The 25,938-nt window shown below is 38.7% G+C and overlaps 1 protein-coding gene across 1 annotated transcript in view; it reads left to right on the top strand.

Annotated features, from left to right (window-relative positions):
- ARHGEF28 (Rho guanine nucleotide exchange factor (GEF) 28) overlaps positions 1–25,938 on the top strand; it is a 183,022-nt gene that overhangs the window by 52,360 nt on the left and 104,724 nt on the right. The window contains exons 4-13 of the mRNA XM_006874402.1: positions 578–785; positions 5,924–6,035; positions 9,958–10,000; positions 12,454–12,577; positions 12,917–13,049; positions 17,933–17,988; positions 19,060–19,108; positions 21,508–21,652; positions 21,733–21,860; positions 23,265–23,405. Coding sequence (XP_006874464.1) covers positions 578–785; positions 5,924–6,035; positions 9,958–10,000; positions 12,454–12,577; positions 12,917–13,049; positions 17,933–17,988; positions 19,060–19,108; positions 21,508–21,652; positions 21,733–21,860; positions 23,265–23,405 — 1,139 coding nt within the window. The remainder of the gene's footprint in view (positions 1–577; positions 786–5,923; positions 6,036–9,957; positions 10,001–12,453; positions 12,578–12,916; positions 13,050–17,932; positions 17,989–19,059; positions 19,109–21,507; positions 21,653–21,732; positions 21,861–23,264; positions 23,406–25,938) is intronic.

The raw sequence follows: 25,938 nt of genomic DNA, 5'->3' as shown, positions 1-25,938 counted from the left end.
GTTCATCTGTATTTAAATATTTGAAGGGTGGCAATTTGGGACTTGTAATAATGATTTTACAAAATAGAAATCACGAGGATAGTACTAACTCGAACCAGTTGTTGTTTCTTGCTGTTGTTGTTAAGTGCCATCAAGTGAGTTCTGACTCATAGCAACCCTGTGTAAGGTTTCTGAGGAGCAGCTGGTGAGCTTGAACTATCAATCTTGAGGTTCAAACCAGCCTTGCAGTCCAATGCATTAACCCACAGGGCCACATCAGGACTTTTGTTTCTTAGAGTACTTGAAATTGTTTCTTCTAGGAAGAACGTTTTGTTGAAAGATATTTAACATTTTAAGAGGAGATTTGGAGAGAGACAAAAATTTTAAATGACAGAAATGTAATTTCTTTGGAAATAGTGGACTACTGTTTATATCTCACACTAGTGAGAAGATTTAAATTCAGAACCACAGAAATGAATGATTCATTCAAATATCTGTCTACTCTTCCTTCCTTCTTCCCTTACCCCCCCACTGCAGTCCCCCATCCCCCCAATCCATCCATATAATTATTTACTGGTTGTCTTACCCTGTGCTTTAGTTCTAGCCTTGATGCCTTGGATGCCGACAGTGAAGGGGATGGGCCCTCTGAGCAGGCCCACATTTGCTACAATCCAGTGTCCCAGAGTTCCTCAAGAACTGGGATTCCTAGTGGCGATGAATTAGACTCTTTTGAGACCAACAATGAACCGGATTTTAATATCTCCAGGGCTGAATCTGTATCTTTTTCAAGTAATTTGCAGCCAAAGGTACTCATATGGATATTAATTCTGTTTATTTAAGTGTGAACTATGCTGTCTAAATAGATCTATATTTATCTAAAAGACAAATTATGCTTTATTCACTTGTGTGAACTATAATTTTTGGAGAGCCATGGTAGGTCTGGTTGAGTCTTTCTTTTTTTTTTAGTGTTTTATTGTGAATTATATGATAGTTTACATGGGAGAACATTAGTTTTACATTCATTCTATCGTATATCATATCATTGCCATGGTTACAATCCCCTCCATGCATCGTCAACCAACCAAAGGGTACACCCTGCAAGCCTGCCCTCTCCAGTCTTCTCAGTCTTTCTTTTAAAGTCTTTTAAAATCTCTCACATTGTTTTATTTTATATAGATCATGCACATAAAGTCCGATTTATATGGTAGTTAATTCATCATAAATTGTTATTATCTGTCAAATACTTGGAAAACTTTTGCTATTTAATGTAATTGTTTCTGTATAAACTCTTCTGTATAACTCCCAGGGAGAAAAACTGGTAGGATTAAATGACATTTCGTTTTCAAATTTACTTTGCTCACATGCATCTTTATTTGACCCAGATTGTGTTTGTTGTTGCCCTGGAATCAGTTCCGACTTATAGCGGCCTTGTATAGGGCTTCTGAGGCTTTAAATGTGTCTCCCAAAGACCAGCTGGTGGGCTCAGATTGCTGACCTTGTGGTTCACAGTCCAGTGCTTAGAAGGTAAATTCTGTTACTATGACAGAGGCAATGTTTGTTGACCATCCCTGGTTGTGTGACTTAACCTGGAACATCATAAACTAGGTCAACTTTTCCATAAAAGTCAGATTTTCTCTTGTTGGACATTCACATTGGAATTTTACTTCGTTGTGGTTGTTTCTTAGAAATAATAAACTCACCTGTCTAATCTTGCGGCGAAAGATCTTTTGTTTTTGAAAATACATTTTCTTTCTATTTGATTTTATGATCATCCACTTGTTTTCTTGTAACATGAGTTTACTACTATAAAACAATGTATGCTGTGCACATATTTCTCTTACTATGAACATATGGCTATTATAATAATGCCTTATTTTTGGAGCATGTCCTACAATATATAAAACATGTTCTAATTATGTACATAATATGTCATTTTCTCATAGCTCATCTACATAATGCTTTTACATAATTTTGTTTTATTTTACCTTGAGCATATGAGGTCCAAATGTAAGATTCTGCATCCAAGTTGCTCAGGCTTAGTAATAGGGTCAGAACTTGAGTCTAGGTCCTGGGTCCCTTTCTCAGCCCAGAAACTTATAGAATTGTCATCATCTTTCAAGCCTCAACGTCATGTGATAGTCTTGTTAAATGCTATGGTTAAATGTCGTTGAGTGAGTTCTGACTCATAGCAACCCTGTACAGGGTTTCCAAGGAGCAGCTGGTGAGTTTGAACCACTGATCTAAGGTTAGTAGTCCAGTGCTTATTCTACAGCACCACATGATAATCTCAGAGAAGGAAATGGCATGTTCCCTAATGTAGGTACTTCATAGTTTTGCATTTGAATGGAATTTTGAAAAACTCATCATTACTTGGTGTGGATAATAGTCACTCTTTGTAAAACAGTTTCATGGTGTTCACTTTTATGAATTCCCTCCCACCCACCCACTGTCATTGAATCAGTTCTGACTCACAGTAACCCTATAGCATAGAATGGAATTGCCACATCTTTCTCCCACAAAGCAGCTGGTGGATTCAAATCTTTTGGTTTGCTATCATGTGCTTTAACCAGCATGACACCAGGTCTCCTTAAGGAGAATTGTTGTTGTTAGGTGCTATTGAGTCGGCACTGACTCATAGCGACCTTATGCACAGCAGAATGAAACACTGCCCAATACTGGGCCAACCTCACTATCATTGCCACGCTTGAGCCCATTGATGCTGCCACTTTGCCAATCCATCTTGCTGGGGGTCTTCCTCTTTTTCTCTAACCCTCCACACTACCAAACATGATATCCTTCTCTAGTGACTTATCCCTCCTGACAGTATGTCCGAAGTATGAGAGACAAAGTTTGGCCATCGCGGTCGCCAATGAGCGCTCTGGCTGCACTTCTTCCAACACAGATCTGTTTCGCAGCCCATGGCACTTTCAATATTCTCCTCCAAAACCATAACTCAAAAGCATCAATTCTTCTACGGTCTTTCTTATTCACTGTCCAGCTTTCGCATCCATATGAAGTTATTGAAAATATCACAGCTTGGGTCAGGCACACCTTAGTCCTCAAGCTGACATCTTTGCTCTTCAACACTTTAAAAAGGTCTGGTGTAGCAGATTTGCCTAATGCAATACATCATTTGATTTCTTGACTGCTGCTTCCATGAGTATTGATAGTTGATCCAAGAAGAATGAAGTCCTTGACAACTTCAATCTTTTCTCTCTTGATAAGAATGTTGTTTACTGGTCCAGTGGTGAGGATTTTTGTTTTCTTTACATTGAGATGTAAACCATACCGAGGGGTATGGTCTTTGATCTTCATCAGTAAATATTTTAAGTCTTCTTCACTTTTAGCAAGCAAGGTTGTATCATCTGCATATCGCAGGTTGTTAATGAGTCTTCCTCCAATCCTGATGCCACGTTTTTCTTCATATAACCCAGCTTCTCGGATTATTTGCTCAGCATACAGTATGAATAAGTATGGTGAAAGAATACAACCCTGTCGCACACCTTTCTTAATTTTAAACCATTCAGTGTTCCCATGTTCTGTTTGAACAACTGCTTCTTGGTCCATGTACAGATTCCTCATGAGCACAATTAAGTGCTCAGGAATACTCATACATTGCAATGTTATCCATAGCTTGTCATGATCCATACAATCGAAAGCCTTTGTGTAGTCAATAACTCACAGGTAGACATCTTTCTGATATAAAGTTTTTCTTGCTTTGTCTCTATAATAACCTAGTGTACTTTTTTGATTATGGATTCTGGGCAATTTTCAAGTTTCAACTTACATGTTGCTGTTAAGGGCCATTAAACGTATCTATCCAGACCCATATAGACCCTGTATAGGGTTTCTGAGGAGCGGATGGTGAGCTTGAAATGCTGATCTTGTGGTTCAAACTGACTTTGCAGTGCAGTGCATTAGCCCACAGAGCAGTAGCAGAGCTTAAATGTAGGGGGTAGTATTTGGCTAAGACCCTTTGTGGCCAGGTTGGGGACATAGGCCAAATCAAGCTGGCTTTCTGGCATGGGTTCAAAATCCTGGGGATGAGGTGAGGGTGGAGCTTGGGGAAATGACAAGACAGTAGGGGGCCACTGCCCAGAATTCTTTGCAACGGGATCAGTTTTCTGCTCCATACTCTTTAACACACTTAGGGAAAACAGAAGAGGCCAGCATTTGTGAAAGCTAGTCCCTGATGTCTTAATTTTAGTAACATTTTAAAATTATTTTCTTTGTGCCCTAACCTTAAGTGGTACCTTAAAAATGAACAGATGAGGAAGTCTTGGATAGAGTGGGAAGAATATGTGGAACAAAACTCAAAATCATAAAAAAGACCAGGCTTACTCGTCTGATAGACATTAACCTCCAAGACTGTGGCCCATAGACACCCTTCAGGCTTGGAACTGAACTCATTGTAGCCCAACTTTCATCCAAACAACAGAACTCCAGGGAGGTGTGTGCTCATTAGAGCAGTCCACCACGGGAACTCAAATGGGCAGCATTTGTCCAGGGATAAAGCTCAGAAGGCAGGAAGAAATAGGAAAGGAGGATGATGGGAAATGGCTAACACAAGGAGGAAGTGAGAAGAAGGGAGTTCTATTGTGGCGATTGTAATCAATTTCACACACATAAATGTGTATGAGTTGTTGAATGGAAAACCAATTTACTCTGTAAGCTTTCACTCAAATCACAATAAAAAAAATGATTAATGAATGAATAGTATCAATCCTATAGCCACTAGGCATCTTAGGAAGGGCAGTTGGGTACCCTGAACAGCTTTTGGGGAATTCGATTGCATATTCATAAGGAGCTCTGGTAGCATTGTGGTTACAAATCGAGCTGCTAATCTCACGGTCAGCAGTTTGAAACTACCAGTGATTCCATAGGAGAAAGATGAAGCTTTCTGCTCCCGTAAAGATTACAGCCTCAGAAACACTATACAGAGTCACTATGGATTGGAACTGACGGCACGGCCCATAACCACCACCATCATCATTGCAAATTCATGTAAATGTTGAAGAACAAATTAAAAACACTCTAGTCCTTCTTTGTTTAGTAATCTAACATTTTTATATACTGTTGCCAATATAATAATGTAAATAAACTGTAAGTAGGAAAATGGGAAGTCATTTAAAAGGAATAATATTAAAACCAAATCAGTGATATTCAAATATCATCCCAGAAACGACTGAATGAAAGGTCTATTGAGAAACGAGCACAGACTAGCAGGATTTGCATATTGACCAAAGGTGCCCTCCCTCAGAGTCTGCAACTGGCAGTATATATTTAAATAGTTGTTTGGAGATTTAAAAAATTCTGATAATTATGAATGCCTAGTCTTCTGCATTCTAATTACTTGTAAGTATAGAGATCTTATGGAGTCCTGGTGTGGTGCTGTAGGATAAGCACTCAACCTCAAGTTTGGTTTGAACTGCAAGGTCAGTGGTTCAAAGTCACCAGCAACTCCTCGGAAACCCTATACAGAGATGGAACTGACTCGGTGGCACTTAACAACAACAACGGATTTTAATTAACAACCCAGAATTTTGTTTGACTGTTATTTCATTAGTGAAATACATTACTAACAGCACCAAAATAGCTGATAACTCAATTTAAAACACAAGTCAAATGCATTGTTGAATGTACAGCAAAATGTCATTTCACTTTAAAAAACTTGGCTGGAATGTTACAGTTGCATCGTAAAGTATATATAAGAACTGTTCTCAAAAGTTCAAGTTTGTTAAAGCATTAAGAAAACAATGCAATTTTAAAAGTTGTGAGAAACAAAAGAAGACAAATGTTTACTAAGGTTTTATCAGGAATGTTCAGGTTGAATCTTTGCCCAAAGGTACTGATTTAGTAACATTCAAGGTAAACGCACACTTTCAAGTCACTTGTAGAATTATTTGTCTTGTTCTGTTTTGAATCTCATTATGATTTCTTTCAGGAATCATTGCTTTCTGGAGTCCGCTCACGTTCTTATTCCTGCTCATCACCCAAAATTTCTCTCGGAAAATCTCGGTTGGTGCGTGATTTAACAGTATGCAATTCAAATGAAGGTAGGCATTATTTACCATTTGGCTTTGAAAGCATTCTATTCCAGAGCAGATTTTCAGTTAGTTAAAAAAAAAAAAAAGAAAGAAAGAAAAAATTGTGCAAGAGCGGTAGGTCAGAATTTCCAAATCAGTTTTCACAATTGATTTTTCTAAGCTTAGCAAAATCCTTGTGTCGTAAGGTATCACTGAAGTTATTGATTTGCTTTTGATGAAATTATAAATATGCCCTCATCTCTCTATTGCTTTGTTCTTTGAAAAAAAATGTTTTACTCGAGGAGAGTGTACACTAAAATTGGTTCTAGTTATATTATTGTGAGGTCTTTAGAGAATTTTATTTAAGTAGATTATTAAAAAAAAAAATCACTTCTACCTTATATCAACAATGCTGAAAGAATGTAACTCCTTAGAGACAAGGCATTGGTTTTCTTCCTTCCTGCCTTTCTTTTTTAAGCAAGTGACTTTGGAAAGTTGGAATAACAGAAACATGAAACAATAGGAAACATTCAAATGATATTTGAAACACAAGTAAACATATCTTTGCATTTTGTGTGTCAATGCAAAACATCAGAAGGATAACTTTGATACTGTAAACTTTCCATTGAACTGTAACATATAAACACAGATTATCATTGTACAGTTTGGTGAATTTTCCAAAATGAGTTCAGATACAGAAATAGAACAATTAAGAGCAACCCAGAAGTTTGCCTTGTATGCCTTCTCAAGGACTACCCCTGTTTCCAGCTTTATTTTGCAACATAGCTGTTTTATTCTTTCTGTAAATAATGCCATTATATAATATACCTTATATAAGAATAGCATTTACATGTATGTTTAAATATATTCATTGCAGCCCTTATTAATAGCATTGTCATAAGATTTCCTCTTAAAATATTAAATAGTATTTCTTGACTTTTAGCCATAAGAGTCTTGTTGTTGTGAAATGCCATCAAGTCAATTCTGAGGAATTGAGGAATGGTTGGTGGGTTTGAACTGCCACCATAACTTCAAATCCACCTTGCGGTCTAGTGCTTATCCTACAGTGCCACACCAGGACTCCATAAGAGTCTTAAAGGACTACAAGAGCAAGAAATGTGCTTAGGTATTCTTAGTTTCCCAATATAAAATATTTCAGTTTATTTCCCAATATGAATAGTTGTGTTTTACTCCTTTTCCCTCTTTTCCTTATTATTAGCTGCTTCGGTAGTGTAGTGGTCATGAGAGTTCAGCAGTTTAAAACTATCAGTAGTTCTGCGGAAGAAAGATGAGGCTTTCTGTTCCCATAAAGATTCACAGCCTCGGAAACCCTACAAGGTCACTTTGAGTTGGAACTGACTCCACATCACATGACCACCACCATTACCTTGCTCTTATTATTATTTTCCCATTTTTAATCAAAATATTGAGACTATATTCTTTGTGCTTGAAATTACCATACTAAAGCAATGACTTGCATATGGTTTGTTGTTGTCAAGTGCTGTTGAGTTAGGTTCCTACTCATAGTGACCCTGAGTAGGGTTTCCAGAGTGGCTTGTGGGTTTGGGTCACTGACCATGCCATTCACACTGACCTTGTAGTCCAGTGCATTACCTTGGAGCATCCTACCAGGGCTCCTATCTATGGTCAATGTTCAATAATATTTCTTGAATGAATATGATAGATAAATACAAAACAAGAGTCACCAAGTATAAGTCCTCCCCCCTCCTTCTTTCTGACAAGTGATATAAGATGAAGAGAAAGCAAGACTGAGAGAAAATACATGCATTTTGTTTTTGGAATGGAGAAAAGACCAAGAGAAAATAAAGGATAAAAATACCTTGAGAGGTCAAGAAAAAGAAGATTTTCTTTTTTATACCATAGATGTTTCTAGGGCGCTCAGGTCTCCCTATGCCTAGTTTAGACTGGAATTCCTTTGCATGGCAGCTTGCCACCCTTTCACTGAGCAACATTGTTAATTTTTCATTGTAATCATTGGAAAGCACTTAGCATTCTTTTGCACACTGTGTAAAATAGGAGCCTTAGCTCTTTATCTGTGATGCCCCTGATCTGTAAAATTGGAATTTGGAACTATTGACCAGATGACTAAGAGGAAATTTATGGCTTATAAGGAAAAAAGAACCCTGACTTAGGTATTCTTTAATGAGTAACGATAGGTATCTCTGCCTTATATAAAATCCCTAAATCTTTGTTTTAGAATTGTTTTTCTGTGAATAAAACTTTATCTTTATACAGTATTTTTAAAGACAGGGCTAAAAGTTCCAGTGTGGCACTTCAGGATAAGCACTGGACTGCTCACTTCAAGGTTGGTGGTTCAAACCCATCAACCGCTCCTTGGAAACCCTTTGCAGGGTCACTGTGAGTCAGAACCAACTTGACAGCTATTCACAAAAACAACAGTTTAGGTTGAGGCTACCAAATAAATGTCCAGAATCACCCATATTACACTGGCTCGATCTATCTGATTACAAATGTCAGGACTGATGCCATTTGTTGTTGTTATTGTTATGTGATGTTGAATGAGAGCAACTCATACTGACCCCAAGTACAACAGAACCAAACACTGCTCAGTCCTATGCTAGTCTCAGAATCATTCCTATGTTTGAGTCTATTATTGCAACTACTGTGTCAAACCCTCTCACTCAGAGTCTTCTTTTTCATTCATCCTCTACTTTCTCAAGCACAATGCCTTTCTCCTGAAACTGGCCCCTCCTGATAACATGTCCCAAGTATGTGAGGCAAAGTCTTGCCATCTCACTTTTAAAGAGTGTTCTAGCTGTACTTCTTCTAAGCCAGACTTGTTTTTTCATTTGATTGTCCATGGCAGATTCATTATTCTTCCCCAGCGCTGTAATTTGTGTAGGTCAGTTCTCTGATCTTTCTTATTCATTGTTCAACTTTGCATGCATATGAGACAATTTGAAAGTGCCGTGGCTTGGGTTAGACCTCAAGGTGACATCTTTGCATTCTAACGCTTAAAAAAGATACTGTGCAGAATTGTCCAATGCAATACATCATTTAATGTCTTGACTGCTGCTTCTGTGGGCAGTCATTATGGAAAAAAGTAAACCCAAATTCTTGACAGTTTCAATATTTTCTCCATTAATTTTGATATTGTCTATTGAGGAGTTTTTATTTCATTTTATTGAGGTGTAATACATACTGAAAGTGGTGCTGTCTTAATGTCATTGGTAGCTGTTTCAAGTCCTCTTCCCTTTCAACTAGCAAGGGTGTGTCATCTGCATATCACAGATTGTTAATGACTCTCCTCCATCCAGATGCTGTGCTCTTCTTCATACAGTCCAGATTCTGAAACTATTTGCTGGCCGTATAAATTGCATAAGTATGGTGAAAGGATTCAACTCTGATGCACACCTTTCCTGATTTTAAACTATTCATTATCTCCTTGCTCTGTTCAAATGATTACCTCTTGGCCTATTTTGTTGTTGTTGTTGTTAAGTGCCATTGAGTCAGTTCCAACTCATAGCCATCTTGTATAGGATTGTCTGGTGGGTTTGAACCACTCACCTTTTGGTTAGCAGCCCAGTGCTTATCCTGTGGTACCACACCAGGACTCCTCTTTGTCTATATACAGGTGCAATGAACAAAGACTGACGTTCTGGTGAGAACTTCCCACAAATGCAGAACTAATTTCCTACACCTCTGAAAATGTTTATTGTCCCTTGCTGATGCTCAATTAGTTCATGAAGTCATGAAGTGTTGCCATGGTTTGACCTCCTTCCTTCCAGCTTCAAACTATGGAAAGTGATAAAGACACCCAGGACAATGCCCTGTTTATATAAAATTCTTACTTTCTCATTTTGTAACTGGTTGCATTTATAATGATAAAGTGTGATTGTGCATTTCAGACTGACCCATGACTGTTAGTTTGTGTGCCTGGGTTTTCATTGTTTTGTTTTGTGTCTTGTAGAGCAACGAGTTTACAGTTTACCAGAGCCACCAGGAGAAAAAAGGTATTTTCACTGTTAACACATTTTCTGAGTTACTGCTTGGTCATTTGTATATTACACGTGCAAATTGAAACATCTGAATATGTACACATCAGGTTTTGGTGCCTGATCACTAGTTAAAGAGCTATTTCTGTGTACTGAGCCTTCCTGGGATCCCGGAGATCCTCTGGCATATCCCTCGGGATTAGCTAGCCCAGTGTTTTTCAGTTCCTAGGCTTGCAGGTTTTAGGACTAGGGTCAGGGATGTTCTGTTTTGAGACATTTTTTTTTTAAACACCTTCAGGTTTATAAGACCAAGGGACAATAGTGTGAGAAACACCTGCTTTTGAAAGACAACAGCTTCTCTGTAGGTCTTTCTGCTGTGATAAGACAGCGTATGCTAGTAACAGGCCCCTATAGAACGTGCCTGAACATTTATGGATATTGCTTAGCAGTAGCAAATTTTCAAACAAAAAATAAACCATGTAGAAAGTAGTTTAAGCAATACCAGGTTTTTGGTTGAGAGGCAGCCCTGAAAGCTTCAAGCTGAAGCTTCTATTTTTTCTTAGAAGTTAAGAAAGTTGTTCCTAGAGCAAAATTTGGGAAGTGGATTATTGGGCAAGCTTGATTGTTGAGTTCTGTTGGTCTTGAATAACTAACTGCGCATGAGTCAGTTGTGAAATAGTCCTGGGCCACCAAAGCCTGTGCAAAACCGCATCCTAAATGGTATAAATGTTAGACTCTAAGAAGCAATATGAAAAAGAAGAAAATGACTTTTAATTTTGGTGACATCAGAGATAAAATGCTGTGTCTCAGTTATCTAGTGCTACTGTAACAGGCATACCACAGCTGTTGTTGTTAAGTGCTGTCGTGTCGGTTCTGACTCATAGTAACCCTGTATAGGATTTCCAAGGAGTGGCTGGTGAGCTTGAACCGCTGACCTTGCAGTTCAAACTGACTTTGCAGTCCAATCGCATTAACCCACAGCGCCACACCAGGACTCCATACCACAACTAGGTAGCTTTAACACACAGAAATTTATTTTCTCAGAGTTTAGGAGGCTGAAAGTCCAAATTCAGAATGTCAGCTCTAGGGGAAGGCTCTTTGTTGGCTCTTTGAAAGGTTCTTGTCTCTCTTTAGCATCTATAGTCCCAGCATTCCTTAGAGATCTCCATGTGTCTTGGCATCAATCTTCCCTTGAATCTAGGTGCATCAGGGCAGGGACCCCAGATTCAAAGGATACACTTCACTGCTGTCTCTTCTTTCTTGGTGGTAATTTATGGTCCCTCTCCTTTGCTCACTTCTCTCTCTCCTATTATCTTTGTAAGAGAAAAGATGTTGCAGGTCATACCCCTTGGAAACTCCCTTACATCAGATGAGGATTGTGATGGGATTCGGGTTATTGCAGCCCACCCTTCATCTTTCTAACTGGTGTATCACATTATCACAAAACTTCCATAGCATATCATTGCATAACTGCTGAACCTTTGACAATCATGACCCAACCAAGTTCACACATATTGTAGAGGACACAATTCTATGACAAGCTTGAAACATATGAAAGCTTTAAACATATAGTTGAATAGAAACTGTTTTGTTTAAATCTTGAAATAAAAGTATCAGTAAGAAAAAGCTTCCTTTTATTCATTCCTATTTTATTGAGCCCAGGATAGGAACTATCCAATGATACAAATAGAGGAAGACTGAGAATTCCCACTAATATATACTTTCTCTGCCCTTACTTTTTCCTCTCTCTGTATAATTTTGGAAATATAGAACTATCAGAGGAAGTTCTAAGGGAAATGTACCTTTTTATTGCTGGGATTTATTTTGTTTCTACAGAATCGGTTAGAAGAAAAAAGAAATAATGTTCAGAATATTCATAGATTGGGTATCTCTAGCTTGCCTCTTAGTTTGGAGAGTGTTGGTATCCTTTTCTCCCTTACAATTTAGAGAGTCTGGGATTACTGGTAACTTGGCTGAAGGGGAAGGACTGACCCAAGAAGCAGACAGTCTGTGGTTTTGAAGCTATATCTACAAAGGAAATGTATGTCTGCTGAGTATTATCTCTATGTTCCAAAAATAAACAAAACTAGTTTCCTATTGGTTGTTTGACTTCTCTGTGCCCTAAGAAGTTTCTATTAACACAGTAAACATGGAAATGAATATTTTTATAGTGAATTTATACATTTAAGACTTGCTGTCTTTCCCTAATATTTTTTTTTATGAAAATTCAAATACATAGAAGAGTTTCAAGGATTATATACAGAATTTCTATTTTCCTCTCTCTAGCGTCTACAGTTGGTAACATTGTATGATATTTGCTTTATCACATTCATCTATCCATCTATCTGTAAGATAGATTTTTAAGTTTCTTTTTTGGTCGTTAATGCCTGAAAGAAATATGTTTGTTGTTCTTTGTACTTTTTTTTTTTTTCCAGTCATCCAAGTCATGATAACAGATTCTTTCCCTGTAGGATTCAGGAAGAAGAATGGAACAAATACATTATGCCTGCCAAATCAGAGTCTGAAAAATACAAAGTGAGCCGAACTTTCAGTTTTCTCATGAACAGAATGACTAGCCCTCGGAATAAATCTAAGGTAATTAGGGTTCCGCACTGATTTTCTATATAACAGAGATGGTTCTGTTTCTCAGCAATTCATAGTTTCCACTTTCCCTATAATATCACATATCTTAGAGTTTACACACATATATCTGAAAACCGCTGTCTGTCTTATGAACTGTTGTCCCAATCACTAGAAATATTAAGACAAATACATCCTGGGGAGTATTAGATTTGATGTAATTGTACAGTTTTTTGCAGCCTTTATAATAATAAATGTAGACTTTGCTTGGATGACTTCTGTAAGAAGATTAGTTCACAACACCATTTCTCTTTCTCATTCCTCCCTCCCCCTACTTTCCTGCTGTATCTGAAGACGAAGAGCAAGGATGCCAAAGATAAAGAGAAACTGGTTCGACATCACTTTGTCCCTGGAACATTCTCCGGGGTTCTGCAGTGTTTGGTTTGTGATAGAACCCTCGTGGGAAAGGAGTCATTCCAGTGTTCCAGTAAGTTCTTGGTTCTAGTGTGTGCTCTTTTTGTGTTTTATCTCTCCAGACACCAAACTCCCTTAGAATAGGATCCATTTCTAAACTCATTTACAGAAGCCTTTATAGTTCTCTCCATCTGATTTAACAACTTACTATCAATGACTGATAAAGGCTTGAGTCAGTGCTTGGTTTCCACAAGTGTTAGCCTTCCTGGAACCCAGATTTGTATACCGCACTGCCTACTTAATGGCATCTCATCCTGTGCCTACCTAAAACCCAAGCCTCTCCATCCTTCTAGCAAGATGCACATTCGAATCTTGAAGTCTTTGTACCTCTCTTGCTTTCACACCTTCAGCAATCCTTTTGGCTCCATCTCCAACATTATATAAAATCCAGACACTTCTCACCCCTGCTACTGTTGTGAGTAGACCAAAGTATACTTTTGATTTCCTCTTTAGTTCACAGTTTTTTTTAAAGAAGTTTCAAGATTTGCAAGATTTTTTAGGGTAAGGAGTGGGAAAGATGTCGATGGTTTAAAATTAGTGTGACACTGTAGGATAAGCACGGGACTGTGAACCACAAGGTTGGCAGTTCAAACCCACCAGCTGCTCTTTGGAAATTCTCTGTTGGGTTGCTATGAGTCAGAACTGACTCGACGACACTTAACAACAATTAACTTTGTGCTTTTTACTTTATTTAAGAGGATATGGCATACTCTGTTTCTTCAGTGTTGGTTAAATAGTACTATTTCATTGGTTTCTTTGTATTTTTATTGTTTAAATAGTTTTGATCTTATAAACATTAGATGATGTAAAACATAATATACTACAAATGTTCACATTTTCTGGTATCTTTTTTCTTTGTGTTTTCTATGTTAAAGGCCTAGTTGCTGATTTTCCACAAAAATTGTATTTGTTTGAAATTTTTCTAATTTATAAATAGATTTTGCTTTTTTTTTTTTTGATGTTACAGTTTTGGTGCACCTAAATTCAAGAATCATGCCTTCATTGCACATTATAATTCATCAACATAGACTAACTCTTTAATATCATGGGTTTTGTATTGAATTACGGTGGTTATGTGCCGTGGAGTCTTTTCCGACTTATAAGTTATCTAAAATTAATATTCTTTTTTGTTTATATTTCCTTTAACTATCTGGATGTGTGTGTGTTTTAGCCATTGATAATCTATAATGTAACTGAAAGATTTTTTTTTTTACACTGATCATTTTTCTTGGTCATTTAACTATTTTTTTTTAATGTTTTATATGATAGTTTATATGAGAGAACTTTAGTTTTACATTCATTCCAACGTATATCATTTCATTGCCATGGTTCCAATCCCCTCCATGCATCATGAGCCAACCAAAGGGTATATCCTAGATACCCACCCCGTACACTTACCCCAACCCAACCCCCACCAGTTTTCAGCCCACAGTCCCTTTTCCTCTCTGGATCCAAGGTCCCCAGCTGCTTCATCACTCCATGTCATCATCTCTGTCTCTATCTCAGGCATCTCTGTTCCTCTGGGTAGGGTCCTGCTCTCGGTTCTTCCTTGTTGATGGTTGCAGAGGCCTCCGCTCCTAGACTGGAGAATTAATCACTCCCTTCCTTTGCATTTCCAACCCTCATAATCTGTCCTGATAAGCATTATTCACTACAGTTTCACGAGTTACCCATCTGTATTTCCTTTCATCAGCTCCGCCCAGACAGATTGAATAGTACCTACTGGAGGTTCTGCCTTCCTCCATGCCCCCTAGCACTAGGTTCCCTCTTGGAAGCTTGGAAGCCGTCACTTCTTGCCTTTGTAGTCCCCCCGTCCCCATTTGAGTATCCAATGTCCAAGTTGCCTATCTCCGTCCACTCTGTGTGTGGAGGGGGCGGGAATGTTTCCTGTTTCCCTGATACTTGGATTAGCTATTTAGATCATATGTTGCTTGCTTTTATTTTTACTAGGGATTTAGAAAGAATATGACCTTTTAATGTGTTCTCTGTAAAGGATAGAAATACCTACCACTAAGGATAGTGTTAAGACTGTGTAAGACTAATAATTTAATATTGACTTTTCATTCCTGATATTTACTTCCCCCCACCCTCCCAGAATCAGCTGCTCCTTGGAAACATATAGGGTCACAGCGTGGCTATGAGTCAGAACTGACTCAATGGTACTTAACAACAACAACAAACCTCTGTTAATATAATCTGAATTTTGGGAACCAGATTATCATGATTAAATTATTATTTCTATACTATATGTTTAATATAGTTTTTTAAATGTCTCTTTCATAAATAATCAATTCTGTGATTCTGTTTACATTATTCTAGATGTGATTTTTGCTTAGCTGGCTTCAAAGCTTAATTTTTCCTTTGTTTTTGAAGCTACAGCTGACCGGTTTTTTAACTTTTAATTTTGATTCAATACTCAATAGGCTAGAATAGGATTTCAAATTATTTTTTTCAAGATCATTAGGGTGATTTGTTTTCTGAAAGCTTGTGTAACTAAGAGTGTATCTTGGCATCTTTTATAAACAAATTACCTGACTAATTAAATTCTTGAACCCAAACCTTTTTTCCCTTAAAGCTCTGTCAACCTTGGTACATTATGTTTGAGTATTTCATATTATAGAGGGCAAGTCTGAGGCTTGTGTGATATTGGTCATTGGTTTTGTAATTTACATTTTCTGCTAAAATGCTTAAGCTCTTTATTTTTCAAATCATAAGAATATTGTCAATATATCTATAAATTGGTTATCATTTAATGAATGTTTCCCAGAAAAGGGTGAGACCTTTTGATGTCTCTAGCCTCTGTTGGGTTCTTTTTCAGCTTCATTCAGTTTTTGTCAGTTGTAGTTTTGATTATTGCTACTGATCTGATTTGTTGTTGCTTTTTAAAAATTTCCTCAGAGAAGTGTGACTTCTGTTATCTTCTTTATATAACATCTTCTAATTTATAGTTGGAGTCCTGGTGTGGTGCTGTTGGATAAAGCACAGGACTGCAAGGTTGGTTTGACCTCGAAACCCTACACAGGGTCACTGTGAGTCAGAATCGACTCAGTGACACTTAAAAACATCAATTTATAAACTTTTAAATTATACCGTCTTTATCTTTGCATTCCGGAGGGCAACTCAAGTTTTGTCACACCGATTCTTCTGAATTCAGTTTAAATTCTACTCTTATTCATTTACTTTCCTTGGATTCCTTTCTCATATCACAAAGTCTGGTTTTTATCTCATCTTGTTGGCCTGTTGTCTGCTCTAGTACTTCCCTCATGGTGTTTTAGTTCTATTTTATTGACAGAGGTCTTCTATCCCTTACACAGAACACATTCCAGTTACCATCTTTATTTCTGGATCTATTAATGTGCAGGATACGCTCTTCTTGAGAATTTTCAGTAAAACTGCTCTGTGGTATCACATAGCTTCTGTTTTATTTGTTTTTTTATTTTTATTTTTTCAGTCTTCTTTTGTTAACTCATCTTGAAATGAGAAGAGAACATTCTGGTTTCCATGTCTGCACCAGGGCTGCTACCTGGGCTAGCCTTAGCTCTGATCACTGGCCCTTAGGTTGTTGATGGAGATGTCTTTCAGACCTTTGGCTGGAGGATACTTGTTGAGCTGACTTCCTGTATAGTTTTCAGTAGGTTGTAGAAGTTTATACTATGTGGTTTTGATGGTCAATGATGAATTTAATGGGATCGCCTATATACTTCCTTCCTCCCCCCACCAAAGATTCTAACAAAGTTTCTGATAAACCACTGGCTCTTTCATCTAAGATGCAGTTTGTGTGTTGAGTAGAGGGAAAAAGAGACAGAGGGCAAGAAGAGCGCAGTCTTGCAGAAAGTTATGCCTGTACAGGTACAACTTTCTGTGAGGAAGGGCTGAGTGTCTGAGTCTGTGGGAAGAAAGAACACTTTTGCTTTCTTCCAGTGAAACGATGTCACATTCATTTTTGTGAAGTAAAACATGAACAAGGTGCAAACTCTTCCCTTTGAATTTGTATCCCTCAGACTTGCTCTCCTGCTAGCCATAAGGTTTTCAGTGGCTAACCATTCAAACATGGTTCACCCTTCCTTCTTCCTAGTCTGTCTTACACTGGAAACGCCATTGTGGTCTAACAATAATTGTGGGAGTGACGCAGGACTGGCCAGTGTTTTTTTCTGTTGTGCTTAGGGTCCCTATGAGTCGGAATTGACTAGATGACACCTCGCAACAACAGCATCCTTAAACTTATAGTTTGTAGGAATTCCTGTCACAGCATGGCAATAGATTTTGTTCAGCATTATTGTGTTTCTTTTCTTTTTTTCCCATCCTCATAGGCATTTTACCTGTGTGGAAACAGGGAGTTGCTACCAGCCAGATTGCCATAAATCCCTTATAATACACTCATCACAGTAAATGAGTTTTCTGGTGGGCACAGAAGTATCACAAAAGTGTACGTCACATATGATTCCAAGTTTCATGATTTTAGGACCGTGTACAAAATGGAGGTGTCCTGGTGATACAGTGCTTGGCTGCTAACTGAAAGGCAGTGGTTCAAACTCACCAGCTAGTACATAGGAGAAGGATGTGACAGTCTGTCTATGTAAAACCTATGGGGAATATGCAGTCTACCCTATTTGGTTGCCACGAGTCCGAATTGACTGGATGGCAATGTGTTTGGTTTGACACAGAAGGGGAAAAAATCTCTCCATGGAAATGAAAATATTAGCTGTGTGTTTGAGTGGTAGGACTACCTGTGAGTTGAATATTTAAACTCCTGTAGGGTTAACGTTTTCTAAATATTTTTAATGTTTATGTGTTATTTTTGTAACAGCACATGAAAGCATGCTGCAGTCTTATTCATTTCAGATTCACTTCAGTAAAACTTGGATGCTTTCAAATATGCTTTTCCCTTTATTTCAGACTGTAATGGATATGCACATAAGGGTTGTAAAGACGCTGCACTTCCGTGTCCCAAGGTAATCTCGTGATATGTGGGTATTACATGTATAGATCGAGGTTGGTTGTGCCATGTGATCTTCTTGGGTAAAATCTCTTTTAATACTGGTTAAGTTTATTTCTAAAGTGATGTTTGTACTGATAAACATGCCCACAGTGTGTTTACTTAACTATGCTCTTTTAGAAGTTGAGAAAAGCTCAATCTGACTGCTTGTGTTTTAAGGTACGGGTAGGTTATGCTTTCTGTCAGGATGTGCTAGGTTTACCCATGCCAACCACAATCAGATGTGAATGAAGTGTGAGGCAGTAGCTCTCAAACATTAGCAAGCATCAGAATCACATGGGGAACATGTTAAAACTTAGATGGCTGAGCACCATTGCCAGAGTTACTGACTCAGGAGGCCTAGATTAGAGCCTGCAAGTTTGCTTTATTGACAAGCTCCCAGGTAAGGCTGATATTGCTGGTCCTAAGACCAGGCTTTGAGGACCACTGGACTCGAGGAATGTCCTTTGTTTGAGGGTGGACTTCAGTAGATGGAAATAGTTGATTCTGTCCCTCTTCCTTGCTCTAGAAACGATGTTGAAGTGCCTATGGATGAGCCTGATGATACTTCTAAAGGAAACTTGGAGTCACAAACCTCTGATTTCATTGAAACATACATTGTACCAGATCAGCAGAGTTGAGGGCTGTTCTAGAATTTGACATTCCACTGCTTACAGTAGTTGTTTCTTGTAGTCAGGAGGGAGAGCTAGCAGGAAGGAGAAGCAAATGAGAAGAAGGCAGTATTGCTTGGAATTCCTCTTGCAGCCTGATCTGGCCACATGGACTGGTCATTTCTGGTTCCCCTGAGGCTTTGAATGAAGTCACAAGTGTCCATGAGCCAAACTTGCATTATAAGTTACTGTAGCATCTCATGTCACAACATTTTTTCTTGTTATATGTAATGCCTTTTGTTCTAAATTCCTCTTGGTTGGGAAATAAGTAAAACAATGAAAATTATAGATGAGAACTCTGTTCTTAGCAACTGTTTGGACATTCTTGTAGTTTAATGGTGTCTGGATCTAACTTATGTGCTTCTTATCTCTACCAGAAATTCCTAGAGAAATATAACAAGAACAAACCGCAGACCATCATTGGAAGTAAGTAATGTGGAAAACAACAAGTTTTTTTTTTTCAATTTAATACACACCACACATTTTTCCAGTATAAAATGCCTCCTCCTTTGGTTCTCTGATTTGCTTATTTAATAATATGTGCTGGACATATTATTATGTCCTACAAAGATATCAAGAATGCTATACCTTTCTATGCCAACCTTAGGGTTTTGGCACTTGTGCACCATATGGAACGTTTACATTAGGAAGGGATCTAAAGAGGAGATGCTACCATATTACCTCAGTTCTAAAATGCTGTATAATATAAGATGCACTATTCATTCAATAACCTTTTGGGAAAATAAATAGTACATTAAATGTACATAATTTTATGTTTAACTAGCCAAAATACAGAATATATTTATTTATATAAATATACACCACATGTTTCTTCAGAATCATTAAGTTTAAGGAAAAAAATAAAATCTCCAAGTTTGGGTTGGTCCCTATTGTCCATCCTGTGGTGATAGAGTGTTTTTTTTTTTTTTTAATATTTTATTGTGAATTATATGATAGTTTATATGGGAGAACTTTAGTTTTACATTCATTCCATCGTATATCATCTCACTTACATGGTTCCAATCCCCTCCATGCATCCTCAACCAACCAAAGGGTATATCTCAGAAACCCGCCCCCTACACTTCCCCCTCCTCCCCCCAGTTTTCAGCCCACAGTCCCTTTCCCTCTCTGGGTCCAAAGTCCCCAGTCGCTTCATCACTCCACGTCATCATCTCTGTCTCTATCTCAGGCATCTCTGTTTTCTGGGTAGGGTCCCGCTCTCGGCTCTTCTCCGTTGATGGTCCCAGAGGCCTCCGCTCCTATCCTGGAGAACCAATCACTCCCTACTACTGTTAGGGATGATTGTGTATGCAAGTTCAAGGTAGCATGGATTTGGTGTGATGTTACATATGCTAGGCCATTTAAAAGGAGCTCTGGTAGTGTAGTGGTTACAAGTCGGGCTGGCAACCTCAAGGTCAGCAGTTTAAAACTACCAGTTTTATGGGAGAAAGATGAGGCTTTTTGATCACATAAAGATTTATAGCCTCAGGAACCCTATGCTGGGTTGCTATGAGTCAGAACTGACTCCACAGCACATAACTACCACCTATTACCACCAGAAGGAGCTCTGGTAGCGTAGTGGTTATGAATTGGTCTGCGAACTGCAAGGTCATCAGTTTGAAACTACCAGTTGCTCCACGGGAGAAAGATGAGGCTTTCTGCTCCCATAAAGATTTATAGCCTTGGAAACCCGGTATAGGGTCGCTATGAGTCGGAACCGAGTCCACAGCACTTAACAACAGTAACAACAACTACCACCAGGCCATTTAAGATACAAATCAGCTTTGACTTACTACCTGCCCTGACACAGAGTACGTATGACATCAGTTGTAAAGTGCTTTTCAGTTTTAAAAGGTTCAATGTGAAAAAACAACAACAAAAAAACCACATTAAAGTTGAGACAACAACAATGCATGCTTTCTATTTTTATGGGAGTCATGAGAATAAAATTAAATCAAACCTTGGTTCTATCTAAGTATTTTTCTTCCTTTTGCTTGAGGACGAGAATGATATGTACTGTGGCGCCGCTTCCGACTCATAGCAACCCTGTAGCTGGTTTCTTAGGCTGTAAAATCTTTATAGGAGTAGAAACTCTTATCTTTCTCCCATGGAGCGGAGAGACTGATCATTCTGAAGTGCTGACTTTGTGGTTAGGAGCCCAGCTCGTAACCTGGGTTGCTACCACAGAAAAAGTGAGTGACAAGTAGGGCTGCTAACCACAAAGAAGAGATTCGAAATCCCTTGTGAGAGTCAGTCATAGTATATATCATGTATAAATGCATCTATGCCAATAATATTTTAGAACTGACCAGAAAGTTATTGAAACATCATTTAGTGTTCAGCCAAGTTTTTCTTGTAGGTTGCATTTGAAATTCTGATGCTGCAGAGAACAGTATCCCGGTATCATTCCATTCCATTGACACGCTGTGTGTGCATACGCTTGTTTATACACACTGGGTGCATTCTAATAATGATACTAATAACACCTTGCATCTATTTAAAGCTGGTTCTGAGGAGTACAAACAGTGGTTTATAGGAAAGCTGGCCCTGTGTTTCCCCATTCCATTTTCTTGTTTGTTTGTGCAATCCCAAACCCCACAGTCTCCCAATTGGATGTGCTGAAGCAGTCTAGCAGCATGGCTATCGGGAGGGTGTGAAATGGAAGGAACATTCAAAGCAGGTGTCAGGATATGGCAGGAAGACGGGTTTCAAGGATGAGCACGCGCCACATTCAAAGTGAGCTAGTGAAGTGTTTAGCTTTCTGTACTTGTCGTAGTTACTGCCCCTTTACGGAAACCACCTGAAGCTCCCATTCTTATTTCCAGATTCCTCACTTAGAGACACTTCACAGTCTGGTCTCTACTTGAACTCTTCTTCCTCCATACCCATTGGATTGCCAACTGGAAAGAAAGAAACAATAGGACCAGTCCATCCTTTGTCCAGAAGTGTTCCTGGCATCACACTGGAAAGGTAAGGCTCAGTGTGTTTTGACATCTTAATGGCTTAGAGGTGCTTCTGGGTCTAACTTCTCTCTTCTCCCTTCTTCCTAGCCTCAGGAGGTCAGGGACATCCTTGGAGTGCGAGAGTGATGGCAGCAACTGGAGAAGCAGGTCTCATTCCGATGAGCTGACACAGTCCATGGGCTCCTCTCCCTCCACGGAGTCATTTATAATGGAAGGTGAGGAGCAGAGACTTTTGCATTTTGGTGGATTTATGTGAGCACCTGCTAGAAGGGACCTCAGATTATAAGGTGGAAACCTCCTCTTGTTTTCTCTTAACAACAGTTCTGTTTTATGATGTCTCTGGTTTAGTTTCTACTTCTAAAAGGAATCAAATTTTAGCTCCTGAGGAAACTGGTGGCCAGGAAACAATGATACATAGTTTAATTTAATTTAACACTAAGATGCATAGTTTAAATTTCAAAACGATATGGTGTAAACACAATGAAGACCATACAACCCATTGTGTACTTGGTTTTTTTTTTTGTTTGTTTTAAGTGTTTTGAAACTATTGATAAATTGAAATAGGGTTATATGTTAAAAACATATCTTCAGTTGGTGAAAACTAAACTTGTATAGATAGATGTCTGAGAGAATTATCCCTATTTCTTGGCTTCTACTTCTAGGGGGAATAGAAGCATTTTAAAACTGTGTTTTGTAGAGTAGGACTTAATCTGAGGAATCAGTTATTTTATCTGGAATCAGCTGTATCAAGCAGTGAGTGAAAACCAAATGAAAGGGGAAGACTCAGCTCTAGGAATCTGCTTCTTTTATTTTATATTTAAGCCCTGTGACTCCATTGTCATTTCATCTTTACTGCTTTGGAGTTGGACTCTCTTTAGTGAGTGCCCTTGGGGCAAATAAGATTTTGTATTACTAAAAGTTTTGCTTCTGTTTTTTTTTTTTACTGTCAGAAAATATCTGTACTCACGTGTGACTCTAAGTTCTTTCACGAACTTGCATGTTTATATGAAAAGCAGTAAGCCAAATAAAAAGCAAATCAAGTGGACCACTACAAAATTCAGATTTGAATACACAGTGTAAAATAACCTCTGACAAAAGAAATCAGAGGGTTCAAAAGCCTTTAAGAACACTGTCAATTCCAAGGTTACAAAAAATAGAACAAAACAAAGCAATCGAACAAAAAAACTCTTCTTCCCATGGATGTACCTCTCATCCCCCCTTTTTTTGCATATGTTGTTGTTGTGTTGTTAAGTGCTGTTGAGTATGTTCTGACTCACAATGACGCCACATAGAGTTTCCGAGGAGTGACTTTGAACCGCCAATCTTGCAGATAGCAGTCCAGCGCTTATCCTACAGTACCATACCAGGACTCTGTTACAGAGTCAACATTTTAATATCTGATTCTTCTTTTCATGAAAAGCTGCCTTAATGTGGACCAGTTCAATAGTCTGGTTTTCAGATGTTTCAACTCCACATTAATAAGATGTTGGCTTAGTTGTGTCTGTGTCCACAGCAGGTTTATTTATTGGTATGAATCCATTGTACCTGTGAAGCCCTGTTTGTGTTATGTGTATTTCTGCACAACTGCCCTTTCTTTTTTCTTTCTCAACATGTATCAGATGTTGTGGACTCCTCTGTCTGGAGTGACCTCAGCAGTGATGCTCGGGAATTTGAAGCAGACTCTTGGAGTCTTGTGGTGGACCCCTCATTTTGCAGCCGACAGGAGAAGGATGTCATCAAGAGACAGGATGTCATTTTTGGTAAGCATTTCAGTATGGTCCTGGGGATGAAGCCGTGTGGTGTAGAGGAAATAAATGGGCTTGGGAACTACACTGGCCTGACTTCAAGCCTTAATTCTTCCACTTTCTAGTCACCTGATCTCTGACAAACTGTTTAACTAACCCAGACCTCAATGTCTTCATCTATAAGATGGGAATGATATCACTTAGGTTTGAAATGTTATATTAAATGAGGGACTGGATGTTTTGGGTGTGAAAAAATAAATAACTTTTATTTTTTTAAATTAAAAAAAAAGATTTTTAAAATTCTTACTCCCTTTTCAATTTTACTTAGGTTTATATCTCTTCTATAGAAAAAACAGTGAACTTTCTCCTCTTTTACTGCTTGCTAACGGGGGCTACTGCATTTGGTTGTGCTGTTTGTGCTGCACAGCCGTGGGGTGTCATTCATGATGACTGCAGTAGAGCTGGGCTTCAGTCCTGAGTTTAGAATTCAGCCCTGGTGAGAGTTTACTGTTCCATGCTCTTTAGAATAGAAGACAGGAGGCAATATGCACTAGGAGAAGTCTAGATTTCACAGTCTGGTTAGGAAATAATGCAGCTCAATTTGTTGTGTGTTTTTTTAAATGCAAGGGGACTTCAAAAATTTCATGGAAAAATTCATGATCTTTTCATTCCATTTTTTCATGCATTTTTTGAAGCCCCCTCGTAAAGCTGAGTAAATGCTAAAATACGGTACCTAGAAGATGCCTTACTTTAAAGATGAGCTGAGCTCTTCATTTTCCCTGATCCCGTGTATGCAAGTATGGGCCAACAGGTGATGGTTATCACTTACTCTCATGATGTTTTGTTAAAAACTGCTATATGAGAGGACTTCAAAAAGTTCATGGAAAAATTCTTTTATCTTTTCATTAATTTTTAAAAAATGTTTTATTGTGAATTATGTGATAGTTTACATGGGAGAACATTATCCTTACATTCATCCTATCGTATATCATTTCATTGCCATGGTTACAATCCCCTCCATGCATCATCAACCAACTGAATGGTATACCCTGCAAGCCTGCCCCCTGGTCATCAGCACACAGCCCCTCTCCCTCTCTGGGTCTAAAGTCCCCAGCTGCTCCATCTCTCCACATCATCGTCTCTGCCTCCATCTCAGGCATCACTGCTTCTCTGGGTAGGGTCCCGCTCTCTCTGCTCTTCTCTCTTGATGGTTCCAGGGACCTCCACTCCTAGACTGCAAAGTCAATCACTCCCCTCCTTTTGCTACAAAACGTCTACCTTTACATTTCCAACTCTCACAAATCAGTCCCGATAACAATTATTCACTATTGTATCACGAGAGACCAATCAGCCCCACCCAGACAGATTGGATACTACTCAGTGGAGATTCTACCTTCCTCCAGGCCCTCTGGATCTAGATTCTCTTTTGAAAGCTTGTAAGCCAGTCACTTCTTGCCTCTGTAGCTCCCCTCCCCCGATTTTGGGTAGCCAGTGTCCAAGTTGCCCATCCCTGTCTACTCTGTGTGTGGAAGGGGTGGGAATGATCCTCGCTGTAAAGATTTGTTCCCTCTTTTGAGCTACTGTATCCATAGGTATAGGTCAAGTTTATCAAATTGTATCAGATTACTCTTTTTTTCCTCTACTTTCTTCTTCTAGTTGAGCTCTGATCACCCAGTCATTGAAGCCGGGTCAAATGGGTATTATCTGCAAGTGTGGGTGTTCTTGTGCATATGCCCTCTCTTATCTGCTGGATGCTTCACTCTCCACTCTAGTCCTCTGTGACTATGTCACTGTCTCTGGGCCCAAGAGTACCCAGGTCTTTTCATTCCATTTTTGAAGTCCCTTAATATTATTCACATACCATAAAATCCACCCCTTCCAAGTATACAGCTCAGTGGGTTGACTATATTCACAGAATTAGACAACCATCACCACTACACCACTAGCTAACTCCAGAAAACACTCATCACTCTAACACAAAATCCTGTACCCATAATCAGTCCCCTCCCACCATACCCACCTCCCACCAGACTCTGACAACCATTCATCTGCTTCCTGTCTCTGTGGATTAGTTTTACTCTGGACATTTCACATAAATGAAATATAAACTCTTTTTGCGACTGGCTTCTTTCACTAAGCATAATGTTTTTGAGGTTCATCATGATGTAGTTTGTATCAACACTTCCTCCTTTTTATGGCTGAATAATATTCCATTGTGTGGGGATACCACATTTTGTTTATTTATTCATGAGTTGATGGATATTTTGGGATGTTTGCACTTTTTGAGTCATATGGCCAAGTCTGTGTTTAAACTTTTAAGGAATGGTAGTTTTCCCAAGCAGCTGCACCATTTTACATTCCCACCAGCAGTGTTGTTATTAAGTGCCATCGTGCTTAACAATATCTGTTTATTGTCTCTGATTATAATCATTCGGACTCCTGGTGTGGTGCTGTGGGTTAATGCAATGAACTGTGAAGTCAGTTTGAACTGCAAGGTCGGCAGTCCAAGCTCACCTGCTGCTCCTCGGAAACCCTATACAGGTTCGCT

The sequence above is a fragment of the Chrysochloris asiatica genome, unplaced genomic scaffold (genome assembly GCF_000296735.1).
Source record: "Chrysochloris asiatica unplaced genomic scaffold, ChrAsi1.0 scaffold00275, whole genome shotgun sequence".
NCBI lineage: Eukaryota > Metazoa > Chordata > Mammalia > Afrosoricida > Chrysochloridae > Chrysochloris > Chrysochloris asiatica.
The sequence above is the reverse complement of the archived record's forward strand: the minus strand, read 5'-3'. Positions and strand labels throughout refer to the sequence as shown.